General features: G+C 42.1%; 1 protein-coding gene across 12 annotated transcripts in view; it reads right to left on the reverse strand.

Moving 5' to 3' along the window:
* elavl4 (ELAV like neuron-specific RNA binding protein 4) overlaps nt 1-14,017 on the reverse strand; it is a 78,841-nt gene that overhangs the window by 31,892 nt on the left and 32,932 nt on the right. For all 12 annotated transcript variants that reach the window (XM_019351388.2, XM_025902954.1, XM_025902952.1 and 9 more), the window contains one exon: nt 9,581-9,827. In XM_019351388.2, the coding sequence (XP_019206933.1) occupies nt 9,581-9,827 (247 nt within the window). The remainder of the gene's footprint in view (nt 1-9,580; nt 9,828-14,017) is intronic.

The raw sequence follows: 14,017 nt of genomic DNA on the forward strand, positions 1-14,017 counted from the left end.
CATCTTTCCCCAGGTGAACAAGGAAAGGAGGGTAGACAGAGGGAGACATCTGCCTGCAGCATCAGAAAATCTCCAGGAGGGGATTCCACCCACCGTTTCCAGCTTGCTAAGGAGCAGCTAACAGCAGGGAGCTGCCGGCAAACTGCCTGGCTGCCTGGAATTTGCACGGATTGGCAGAAGATGCAATGCCAGTGCACCACACTGGCAGATGTACATACATGTGCACACATCTAAACGTATAATCGCTCAATCACCGCAAACAAATGCAGGTAGTAAAGTACGACTTCAGGCCAGAACAGTAATAAGTGGAGTGGTGGGTGGCTAGCGATTAAGCGCGCCATTGCTGTTGCATTTTCTTAGTTTTTCGGGTAATGTTAGCAATGAAAAAATCTCAATGCTCTGCAGTGAATATGGACGCAGAACCATGCAATACATAAAAAAGTGTGAGCAGTTCTATCTGTAACCTGCAGTACGATACACATGCAGAAGCAACGCACCATGCAGCTGGTTTTCAGCCTGTCGCAGCACCTACCGTGTACACCTCAACACTGCTGAGCAGATCAGCACCACATTTGGATCACAGCATCGAAGTTCTGCCTCAACGTTCTCACATTAATAATGGCCGAGGACCAGTTAACTTACTGGAATGCAAGGTCAGCCGAGAGTAAACCAAAGTAAACCAAATACAAAGATTCTTCTAATACTCTATCCACATATTTCCAAAGATTGTGCCTATTGCCACTTTTCTTCTAGTTATGTCATCAAAGTTCTTCTTCACTGCTGCTAAACACAAATAATGTTATAAAAAAATTCAGCTTAACGTTATAAAATGTGGTTGAATGGTTTAGAATAAACGTATGAGACATTTAAATTATTTTCGTGTAACAACTTCCAGAGAAAAGTCTGGAAACTTAAGAGATATTTGATAGGCACAAACTTTTTATACTGCTGGAAAATTACATAATCAGTGCATCTAAAGGGAAAATAGAGAAGCTATTAAAATGGCATGATGAATAGCCTCTATCATGGTTGTAGCTAACAGGAAAATCTGCCTTCTGTTGATCAATTTGCTTAATAGATACACTGACTTATATATTTTAAATGTCAATTAAAACCAAGAACCCAAATGATGCATTGGTCTTCATAATGGCCTTTTAATGAGGTAGATACTCGCCTTTGATTTGTCAGCTGCTCACGCTGCCATTTGTGCAAATTCTCCAGCATTTCTAACGACTTAAGAAAATGCTTAGCAGCAATAAAAAGAGGCTTCTTAATAAAAATTATGTTAATTTAATAATGGCAAGTCCCAGAATAGCACATGTGTAATATATAAAATCAAGGAATCCAAGTTGTTAACGGTATTTATTGTGCATTTGTCAAAAGCTGTCATTACATACCGTATAAGCTCAGGTACCCGTGCAGTGCTTTATCATTTTGTGCCACGCGTCCACTTTCGCTAACAGCCTAACCACATAGGATGGCAGAGTGAAGGAGTGGGGGCTAATTTGAACCCACCTCCACTCTTTTGGTAGACCTTTTTGTGCAATCTGACATAAATTGTATAGGAAGGTGGGCATGTTTTTCAGTGGTAAAAAATCACCGCTATTTCTAGTGAGGAGCTCTTTGGTGTGTTGGCGAGGAGTTATGACTAAGCCATTATTTGGTTCCTGAGGAGCAGCAGGTTGCCCAATGTGTGAGATGAGAAAATGAGTGTGCTTCGAGCGGGTGTCCTGCCTGCTGGCACCGCTATGTAATTTCACCTCTCCTTTCCCCTGTTCGCACGCATGCATATGTACACACCAGAAGATGCAAGTGTGAAAGCACACTACCTATGCAAAATGACATACAAGTACCTAGGTATAGTACATAATGGGCACACACCAAAGACAAGTAGATGTTTCAGTGAATGTAGAGCTATATAATCAAGTTGGACAAAAAGGTATTCACCAATGACACTGTGAGATACACCGCATGGTGCACAATTATTTGCTTTGAGATACACACAGAAACAAACTCCTGTTATTATTTTCTGCCTTTTGTTCTATTATGTGACTAAAAGCCCTGAACTGCAGACATGAAAGCATCTTCATCATCATCTCCTGCTATCATCAGGCAAACGCACTATACTCTTTGATGTGAAGTGGACGCTACCGAGGGAAACACACAGCTGTATGAACTTTCTGTTTTACAGTGTATCTGTGGTCTATTGTTCCCCACAATATTCTCTGGAATAGTGCAGTTGTTAATCAAAAAGTTCATTTGAACTGCTGTGTTGTCAAAACAGATGTAAGCTGGAGCCGAACCAATTTGTAGAGCCGACGTGTTCAAATCCTATTTAACTCTTTATTTTTGCCTTTAGTTCTTTTGCAGTTTGTGACTTTCAGTGAAAATATTTTATGAAAACAGAAACTGAAAATCTAAATATTTTTACTGCATCTATGTGAAAGAATCCTTACAGCCTTTCTATAAAAACACTGTTCCCACAGTTCCACTTGTGGACTGCAGCTGAGTCATGGGAGGACAGAAGAATGAAAGAGGGCGAGGGGGATTTGCAGTGTGCAGGAATCATCAGAACTATGACGTTAACACACCTTGAGAGGACCGGCTCCCTCTCCACAGAAACTGGCAAATCTACTCGGTCAGTCTTAAATTTCGAGACATTTTAAGATGAGGCCAAAGGACGAAAAAAACATTTCAATTTGTCAAACTAAATGTGTCACATTCGCTGCTTGCGTCGTCTCTCATCCCTGACGTTTTGACCCTCGCTGCTGCAGCAACTTGAGGTAGTGCTATTTTTGATAGGCCAGCATTCCCCAACATTTTAAAAGGTGCCCTGTCACCAGCTTCATGTCAAAATACACTTCAGTTACCTTAAAGACTCTCAACCGCATAGGGCATGGGGAGGGGTTAGCAGAGAATGATCACAAAGGGAACAAACGGCTGCCTTAGAGCAGTACAGTAAGTGTATATCATGTGGCAACAGCCCATTTAAATAACTAAATTCATAAACAGAGCCACATCCCCCGCACGCACGTATCTACTGTAGATCCCTCTCCCACTCACTCATTCAACACATCTTTTCCTCCTGGGTTGCCAAGGTAGCAGCCACTGTTGCAGTCAGGAAGCTCCCACTCTTAGCTCCCAAGGCCCTGCTTACACCAACACACACACAAACACACACATATACAGACACACGTAAACCACCCCCTCATGGTGGCTCCCAGAGCCTTGGGGCCAATGGACTGAAGCCTGAAGTGTGTGGGCTGGTTGGCTAGCTGCACAGCTGAGAAACAGGAGACGAGAAGTCCCCTTTAAGACTCGGATAACCCTGTTATGTCAGGATTGTAGAGCCCACCCTGCTGTACCTGCTCCTTCTGATACTGAACAGAGTCGCACCCTACCAACAGTTTTGTGGCTCAGATTTGTGGGGACGAAACGATTGTCCCCACATGGGTATATCTCCTGCCTAGGCACAGTGCACTCAAGAGTGGAGGATAGGAGGGCAGGTTAACCAGCCTTGAGGCGCATTCGGCCTCTGGATTCGAAGTCGGCATAAGGGACAGTCACAACCTCTTTGTTCCATGTAAAGGGCACTCAAAGTGAAACGGGGAGGGACAGAGGCTGTCTGACATGAGGGTCACAAGAGGAGTGGTGCAGCCAGGCAAACTCGGGATGTCCAATTCTGGGTCCCGAGCAGGGGGCGGGAGGAGATTGAATGAGGGAGGGTGCTAAGACGGGGGAGACAGGACATTCTGGGACCTGGGACTCTGAAACTTTAATGTGTGTCTGCCTGCGTATGCACCTCTGAGCCTGGCAGGTCTCTTAATACCTGGCTTTGGAGATGTCAAATCCTTTTTTCATCTCTTCCCTTGTCAGCTTTGTTCACGCTATCTTCAGCCTTCAGCCCGGTTCAGGTTCAGATAAATGAAACCTGCATGTGGGATATAAACACTATACCAGATCTCCCACAACATGATTTCAGTAAGGATTTGAAAAAGTGTGTAATGGTTTGTCACCACATGGAAAAACCTGCGCTTGTGTGATTTAAGTTTTCTGGAAGGTATAAACGGCAAACAAAGAAATAGCAGGTGTTTTATTCCTATCACTCTTGTATTAATGTAGAAAAATAGCTTGATTAGCTTTGCCCCCGAGTATGTCATAAATGTATCTATTTAAATATATAACCTGATGTTTATAAACTGAATATCTAATTTGCCCCCTTATGCAAGTGCAACCATTACGTTCTTGCAGATCGTGGTTAAAATGTATGTAACTAATGGAAATGTGCTCCCCGGCTTCTGCATACAAAGCAAGCCAAATCCAACTAACCTTAAGTGGGTTTTGTTGGGCTTTTTAGCAACTACAGTTCATAAAATGTATGCATCCTTATGTAAGAATAGATTTCAGTACATAGTTCTCGAGCTGCTGTCTGTCAGAGGTGCTCCAGCTTGAACTACTCCACATCTGACATCACAGTCCATCTATTTTTCATGGCCAACATCTGCTTGGCTTGCTACATTGTCACTACGATTTGCATCAGCTCCCCCGATTCCATGTATAAAACCAACACATGGAAGGTGACTAGAGTAGTGCGCACAAAAGGCTTCAGTCAGTGTGCTTTGGGGATGTCTTCACAGGGTGCGATGTATTTCATCTGCACAAACACAATGAAGCATATTAAAGGTGAGGCGTTTACTGCGAAAACCTGAAAAATTCTGTGGCCGCATGGGAAAATAAAAACGGCACCACAGGCAGCCAGAACGGGGCCAACGACTATTTAAAGTAAAAGTAAAATATTTAATCTGTCCCCACAAAATAAGACTTCCGAGCTCTTGGCTAGTGTAATAATTGGCACGAAATGAGGATGCAAAAAAAGGGCTGCCTATAAAAGTATAACCCCACTGCAAACCCTACTCCCCTCCCTAATGCAATCAATTCTTGTTCCAGCATGAAAAGCTATTTTCTTCTTCTCCATGTCATTATGAAAACAAATGCATTCATTTCTACACCAGAAATGCAGCTGATGCAGAAAAATGATCCAGAACAATGCCTTACTGACAAGGATCAGTCAATTCCATTTCTTTCTGTGTGCATATGGCCGTGTGTAGATATTCGAGAGTGCTGATTCAGTGCAGTGCAAGGTCTGCATGGATCTTTTCAAGCTATCCATAAAGGACCGTGTATCATTTTTTCTTATGTCTAAGAGGCAGAGCTTTCAGACGGTGAATAGAGTTTAAATAAATAGAAGAAACACAAACTGGCGCAAGTGGAAACATTTACAGTGCCGAGTCTGAAAGCCATTGTGGATTTGATGTAAGCATTTCTATACGTTTCTACTGCACAGAATTAACTGTAACAAGAACAACAGGTTATATCTTTAAGAGCACAGAGCCAGGCAGGACGTTTACAGGCGGAAGCCGAGGAGCTAGGTGCGTGTAAGCTAGACTTAAATAAAAGATTAACCTGCATATCCCCTGTGTGTTACGAGAGCACCAGGTAGTTGTGCAAGCAGGCAAGCTGGTAGGCGTGCGGGGAGCAACAAAGACACCCAGAGGTGGCTTTTCTACCAGCTGAAGTCAGCCGGGGTGACAGACGGAGCTGAAGTGTCTACGCCTGCCTGAGCCTCACACCGTCCTGCCGTCATTGGAGCTGACAGGAGCGAGTCCACAGGAAGCTGAGGTGACGCAGAGGACCTGTCTGTCTCATACCTCTGAGAGGTCCGAGTGCTCACACCTTGTCAGCGAGCACTCACAGGTTAGCTGAAATGCAAACACTGGTGGTGGGAAGCAGATGACACAAATGCTGATTAATCAAGTAAAAAGGAAACCAAAGAAAGACTTGTGGAAATCCTTAGTATTGGGCGAGAGTCGAGAAAAAATCTAAAGCGCTGGGATTTTAAAAATTCTTTATTAATTCATGGATAAGTCAGTCCTCATCAGCCTATAAGCATTATAGCCTGATCAAGACAGACTTATCCATGAATTATGGTATAAGGTCTTAATACCTTATAGCCAGATTGTCACGATCCTGGGTCTTTTGACCCAGCGTCTTGAGTTTTAGTTATGGTTTATGTTTAAGCCCTTCAGGTTTTCTAAGTTCAGTTTTTATCATGCCTAGGTTGTTATAGTTGTTTGTTATTAGATTCCCCTTGTGTCTTCCACCCCTGTTAAGTCTCCCTTGCCCTTCATGTGTTTCATGTCTGTGTCTTACGTTGTCAAGTTCAGGTTGTCATGTCTGCGACTTATGTTTCCTGTTTTATTTTGAAGAGATCTTGTGTTCCTGTGTTCATCGTGTTTACTCTTCCACTGTGACGTCGTTATGTTCATGTGTGTCAGCTGTTCCCCATGTGTTCCCACTTCTCTCATTAGCCTCTCGTGTGTATTTAGTCTGTCTTCTCATTCAGTCTTTGTCGGATCGTCTGCGTTGTTCCCATGCCATGTCCTGCGTTCAGGTTTTCATATATCATCATCATCGCCATGTTTAGAGTTTGTTTGTTTTTCTACTTGCCAGGGTTTTTCATGGTTCATGTTTCCTTTCTAGTTTACCCACTTTAGGCTATTGCTTAGTTTGCGTTGTTTTTGCCCTTTTATTTTGTACTGTTCTGTTTGCTATAATAAACAGTTCATCATCAGTTAAGTTTGAGTTTTAGAATGTCTGCACCTGGGTCCATTCCTCACACTCCACGCAGTTCGCCTCGGCAAAGATGGAGACTGGTTTATCTATTAATTAATAAAAGGATTTTTTTACATTTAATTCCTTTGGACTGGCAACAACAATACTGATTTTCATTAATAATAATCAGGAAGTCTCAATATTTTGTTTACTCTCTACTTGACCACTGAGCCTATCCTTTAAGAGCTTCTGACTGTTTAACATTTTCTTCCTTTTCTTCCAGGACTATAGCAATTTGCCTTTTTCTGAGAAATGTTTGCTTAAAGTGAATTTGAAATGGCTGATACAAATGTACCAGGGAATCTAACCACTCTTTCTTGTGTTATGAACACCAAATACACTGGAGGAATATTTCAGTCTTGTAAGGATTAAATTTTTAAACTGTTATCCAAGTGCATTTCTGAATAATTCTGTGAATTTATTTAAATTCTTACACTTTGTTCTAGACTCGTGTTCCACACACTGAATATTAGAATATGAAGGCAGCGATGCCTCGTAAGAGCCAAACTCTCATCAAGATAGACCGCTCTCAAGTTTCAGTCAGAAGTTTATCTTTTTTTTTCCTTAAAAGTATATGCAGATATTTATGACAGCTGAGAAAGGAGGGGTGCAGGGTACAGGTGTATGTAAACCTAAAAAGTGGTCTCTTAACTCTCCCACCCTCCCTCTCGAAAACCTGGCGTAGTCTGTTAATGATTTGGATGACTGTGAGAGAGCATGAAGCCTCTTGGCATTCCCTGCTGGAAGGGATCTGTACTTTGTTAGCCTAAAAGTTTGCACGAGAAAATTGCACCCATGGGAGAGCAAAACAGGCATCCACCGTGGGGGGGAAATGGAGGGGAGAGCAGGATTTATTTATAACTTTTTTTTGCGTTGATGCTAAGTCATCAGACAGATATTGTACTGCAGAGCAAAGAAGCAGAGCAAATGGTTTAGAAGTGAGCAAACAAACATTTCTACCTCTCTCACCGTCCTGTATTTAGGGCCCGAGTAGGTTTACGGCAATTTGGTTCGTTTTCAAACTCTCTGCAAATATCTGTTGTTAGCTCGGTTCCTCGCTGCTGCTCGGAAAATCACACTTAAGGGAAAAATCAGGTGGAGAGAGAATATGGTGATAGTGATGATGACAGCTTGTGGTATCCCGGCGTTATTTTTGTACACACCATCCTCCATTATCCTGGAGTATCTGACTCTCAGGCTCCATTTTGTGGCCCATTACGGCAGAAGAGGAAGATGGTCCTAAAGAGGAATCATACTTCAAAGGACGGGCAAGGAAGCGGCAGCGGTCGGGTCAGCGGCCGTCACCGGTTCACTGTCAAAGCTGTCATTTCGACTGGCCTTTCAGTTGTACTTAATCTGTTATGGGGAGTCTAATTCTATGATTATATTTGCATATGTATCCGTGTATGTGTGTTTACTCTCTTCCCTTTAGCTGCCGGCTTGCTATCCGAGAATGGCTTGGTGATCTCGACTGCCTGCCTAGTGCTCTTTAATGAGATTATCAGGAGAAGAGTGTCAGTAAGTAGGATCTAAAATGAAAGCCATTATGGAGCATTATCACAGAGCTCCACCACCCCGGCCCCCCCGATCCATCTGCTGTACGGCCACCCACACAGCCACTACACCCAGATTACAGCCGTGATTAGCACCGCAAAGTGCTGCTTAATTTAAACACCTCTGGAGAACATGTGGCACTTTGCTGCATTGCTGATTCGCTGCGCTTGAACACACACACGCGCGCGCGCGCACAGAGGGCAAAGATGGATTTCTCCGTATAGACAACGCATTCTCTCAAGTGCTCGAGTTATTTCGAGTGACGCCGGACCGAAGGCTTGTGTGCAACTCTGAAGTGTTCGTGTCATATTTGATTTCTTACAGGTGTGTACATTCAACACACAACTGACTGTTGCGTCTTCACCTACCTTTGATCTCGCAGCGTGCGAGGAGTGATGTAAGCTTTGTAATGTTTGTCTTTCTTAACAGCTACTATTGTTGTCACACTTTCTTGACAACCGCAAATATGAGGAAAGATTAAAGGAGCATATAGGAAAACTTAGACAACGTGAAAGTGAAACGTGTGTTGAGAATTGACAGATGTGCACAGAGGCCGGACTTCTTTCTCACTGACGCGTCCAGTTTAAATTTTCAGAAGAGAAAGCAAAGCCTCTTCAGCTCAGTCAGAGTGTAGTGACTCACCTTGTATTTCCCCTTTTCTTTGGCCAAACATCGAGTGTGTTTACATGGACACGAATAGGCCCATTATGAAGCTTATCCTAGTTTTTAACATGCATATTCAGAAACTGACATGTACTTGGTTATGCAGGTATACACCTGCATATGTGCAAAATAAACATACTTTCCCAGTTGTTAATACAGGATGTCGTTTACATTTACATGCAATGAACTTTAGTTTTAATACCTGTGATCACACTTTAAAATAACTTCACTGTGGTTATTAACCTGACTTGCTCCACTATAGAAATGGGAAAACCTGCATCCTGTAGCCGACTACATCAAACTTGAAAAGTGCAGAATTTCAGATACTTTCGGTGTTGCCATTGTTTGTGTTTCTATTTATTTGGGATCGCTCGGCTGAAGCATCACGGGCACGGGTAGTCAGCAGTATGAAGATGCAAGGATAATCATATTCACATGCACTGACAAAAAAAAAGAAGACTATTTAAATAACCAGGATACTTACGTCCATATAAACACACTCATTGAACTGCATAATGTCCTGATTTTCTTATTATTATTATTTTGGTGAAACCCACTTTTAAGACTCACCGGGCACACCTCAAATTAGAGTCCAAATTAGCGGGATCTTTTCCTAGTTTTTAAAAAGTTAATATTTGGGAAGCACAGCATCAGTATCCCAGTGCACCACAAAGAAGTCTCAGTTTTGTACCTGTGATCTTATCGCGAACCAGCTTGCAGGACTCGATCTCGCCGATGCTACCGAAGAGGCTGCGGAACTCTTCCTGGGTCATGTTCTGGGGCAGGTAGTTGACAATGAGGTTTGTCTTGCTGTCGTCGTTTGTTGGGCCGGTCTGCATTGGTGAGGGGCAGCCACGGCTGTTGTTGGTTGGCCCATTCGCTGTGGTTCCTCCTCCACTGGGGCCATTTGTCACTGGAGCCTCCATGTTACTGATGATCTGGAGAAGTGAGGAAAAAGGGATACACCAGGAAAGGAACCACACAGAGAAAGGGTAGGAAGAGACAAAGAGATGTGGCCATCTTTAACAACATTTTCTTATTAAGTAGCTGCAACACTGTATGTGCAGTAAGCCTTACAAGACTCTGATGATTTTCCAAAATGTTATTTTGAAAAATTATATTAAAAGTCTCAATGAAAAGAAAGGTTATTTAAATGTTTTAAAAGAGCTTTGTACCAAAATACTGTGCATCCTACAGCCTTTGCTGTCTGTAGGATGCACAGCTTGATTCTCTTTGAAACAATGAGACACTTCAACATTAAAGAACTGCAATGAAAATTAGATTTTACAGTTAATATCAGTCAGTTAATATTCTTCTGTGGAAAAAGTAATTACACCCTTGGCTTTAAAAAAAATCGTATTAATAGTAGTAACTTTTTAAAAATATCATTGCCTATAAGACATTAACTAGACTAGCTCAGTAGGTACAGTGGTGGCCCTGTGACCAGAAGGTTGGGGGTTCGAATCCACTGAACGGCTACCCTAAGGTACCCTTGAGCAGCCCGATGGCTGCCCACTGCTTCACTGAGAGAATGGGTTAAATGCAGAGAGGAATTTCCCCATGGGGATCAATAAAGTATACATTAAAATTTGTGATGGTACTTTCATCAGTTTTTCTCCCTACATGTTCCAGATGTTTGAAATCCCTCCAAATCATTTCAGAAAGATTCAAATCTGAGCTGTTTTATTTTTAAATCCTCTTTTCTATAACTTGCATTCTTTTGTAACTTAATTTCTTCTTTTTCGATTTGCTGCATTTCATTCTCTATTTCATATTTTTACCATGTTGGAAGGTCTACTTCCAGTTCAACTTCAAGTTTCAGGCGGATGGTCTCAAATTATCTTAAAGTGCTCTTTGATTTGATGTGATTCATAGTTGGATCAATAGATGTGAGCGCTATTTAAAGACAAATTTTGTTATTTTTTTCTTTGTGATTAATGTGTTTGTCTTCTTAAAAAATGAACACGATTAAAATTTCAGTTTTACATGTCATATGTCCCGGTACTACTCTTTGCCTCTTATTCCTGCCTTTATAACTGACGGTTAGGTGATGAATATATACATTGCAGATAAGGGTGATAAAACTGTCCTATTTAATTAATGTTCTTTTCAGACCTAAAAAATGTGACATTAGCCTTGATCAGCAAAAAAAGGCCTGTGTATGAGCAGTAATGCTGTCACCAGGTAATTAAAATACATGATCAACATAAGTAAACCCTTGCACGGAGTCACAAACTAAATATGCAGTGAAAACAGTGCACACACTACATTCACCGTATCTAAACACTGAGAAATAAAACAAACGGTAGACACAAAGAGGATAAACAACTTAATATTCACGATGGCAGTAAAGCCTCTCTGAAACGTTCTCTGATAGCTACTGAGGTTGTGGGAGGGGGCAGCAACAGGGGCAGCCCTTCAGCTAGCGATCTGACTGCTGATGCTGCTGCTGTGACAGAGAGAAGTTTGCATTTTCAAATCTGGCTTTTGCAGAGCATCTCAGGATCAAAGTGTTCAAAGAGGAACTGTGAGCCTGGTGTAAGTGTGAGAAAACAGGGAAAAAAGGGTGAGACGGAGTAAGAGCCAGAGGGGGAGGTATTGCACTTTGCTTCTCTAACACTAAGAACACATTTATATTTATCAAATGCTTATCCTAGTGACTATTCCAACAAAATGCAAAGGGAGCTTATATAAACATTTGCATAAAGATAGTTATTTATCAAATTAATAGCTTAAAAAAACTAATTTGAGATGGAGACAATGCTGATGAGTTTCCCTTGACTCTGTCTCACACGTAAGCACTTGAGCGTTTTACTTTTAGAAACAATAATGATGTTGATGCTGCAAAAAGAGTCACGAAATCTACTGCAAGACTCTTGAAATCATGAAACTGGGCAAAAGCACCGCAAATGACCTAACACACTGAAACCCAAATTAAGATGCAAATATTCTTTAATCTCATTCAATCAAATTTTTAAAGTCATCACTCAGATCTCTTCTTTCCCCTGCTAAGCTATTCAGCTTCCAGGCTATTTTTAACTATTCTTAAGTACACGCAGACAGCCTGCACTTGGAAGCAGGGCTAGTATTAGCAAAGGAGAGACGACACTCGAGTCGTATTTCGCTCTATTTCTGGATTATCAAAAGGCCGGACCTGTGTTCTAATAATATATCTCAAAGCAGAATTTAAAAATTTCCCAGTTTGTCCAGAAATAGTTTACGATGCGTGCACTTTAATCGCTCTGCTTTTATCTGTCGACGTGTGGTAATAAATGAAATGGCAGATGAAACCGTTAACTGTTGAGTTACCGTACAAACACCTCTAACATGTTATTAATAATATACAATGTGATATAATATTATAATTAAGCATGCATAAAATTGGCTGAATTGGTAAGTAAAGTGAATTCAAAACAGATGACCTAGAAAAGTCAACAGTACATTTTAATGAGGAGTTGAGAACAACTAGAGTACAATGAGCCTGTGGTTTTTATCCGAATCTGTAAAACTGTGAGTATTTCTACCTCCTACCAACTAGACCAATAAAATCTTAAGGGATAGGACACGGCTGCTCGGATGGGTTAAAGCATCCATTTCTTCCCTGACCTTTAATATTCTTTTTATCGTTCAGTATCCTTCTTTTCCTCTGTCTAGTGTTTAGTAGCAGCACCAAAAACACGTCAGACTTAAATCTGCTTCCATCTTCTTATTTTTAACACACACACACACGCGCCAGCACACGCTTTCATGTATTCGCAGTCTGTGGCATCTGCAGTGAGTGGAAGAGGCACGCACTCAAAGGCACACACAATCACACATACAAAGAGAGAACAATGGCTCAAGCCCACAGCAGAAAACAAACAGACAGGGAGATGTCTAAAAGCTCTCAAGATGAGAGCTGCATGCAAATTGTTCTTTTGACAGTATCCTTCCCTACTCACTCACCACTCTACCACAACACAGATACAGAGACAGACTGAGAAAGACGGGGGGAGAGAGGGAGACTGAAGAGGAAGGAGAGAATAGCATCTAGCCATAACAGAGTTGATTGGAGAGAGCCTTATTAAATCTGTTTACATTCCCTGCTGGGCTCCATTCTGTCAGAGAGACTTTCAACTCCATGGGACGTTTTCTGAGGAGGTTTTTACACCAAAATGGCTGCCTCTAATTAACAGGGACCTGCCGAGTACCAGTAGCCAATTATATTCCTCTCGTTGTCCCTGCCCACCAGCATTTGTGCTGCTCAGCAGTCCACTTCATGTTGGTTGTGAACACCCTGGCTGTCCCTGCTCTCCCACTGTGGAGCCTAGTGCTGAGAACAGACTCGCTGCATGTCCTGCTGACTGGGTACAACACATAGCCAGCACTCACAGGCTCTCCGGCTCGAGATGCGGCTTCTTTTACTCACAAGTTATCCTGCTCCTTGTGTAGGAGGCCGAGCCAGCGCCAGCGCTTCTGGCTAAAAGTAATGCATCTAAACTGCGTGCAGCTGTTGAAAACATATGAAACGGATGTGAGAGAGCGTTAGAAAAGATCTGATATAAGCTGTCGCCATTAGGATGAAAAATATCAATACCCGTTCGCTGTATCGAATAGATTGGCTGGACTACATCAGCGACGTTACAGTCATCGTTTACTTAAAGCAAAGCGCAGGCTGAGGGACGTATCGCTTTTACTTTTAACGGCTGCTCGAATCCTCGACGCAAGAGAGAAAATCAAATTAAAAGCCGGATATAAGAAGGAGCAAATTGAGTAAGACTTTAGGAAAACAGATGTCTTTTAGAATTGCCCACATTTGCAGCTTTGCATGTTAATGGAATGGTAAATAACTGTTTTTAAGTACTAAAACGTAAATGGTTCCATGTAAACTGAGAAAATATGAGACATCAAAGTGCAACACTCGTTAACGGCTTCCTAAATTATATGCACAGGATCAACGTGTCAGCTTTTCACTCTTCTGTGCACAGCCCCCTCTACCCTCGCAGCCCCGTCCATCAAGCTCTGCTCAAGTTCCAACTGTCTCAGTCAGCAGCATCACCGACCAGTGTGCATTTATGTGAACACAGTGCAACATCAGATCATATTACTTCATGGGTGTGTAAAATGGCTGGGCCATCCATTTGGCAGC

The sequence above is a fragment of the Oreochromis niloticus genome, linkage group LG23 (assembly GCF_001858045.2).
Source record: "Oreochromis niloticus isolate F11D_XX linkage group LG23, O_niloticus_UMD_NMBU, whole genome shotgun sequence".
Classification (NCBI taxonomy): Eukaryota; Metazoa; Chordata; class Actinopteri; order Cichliformes; family Cichlidae; genus Oreochromis; species Oreochromis niloticus.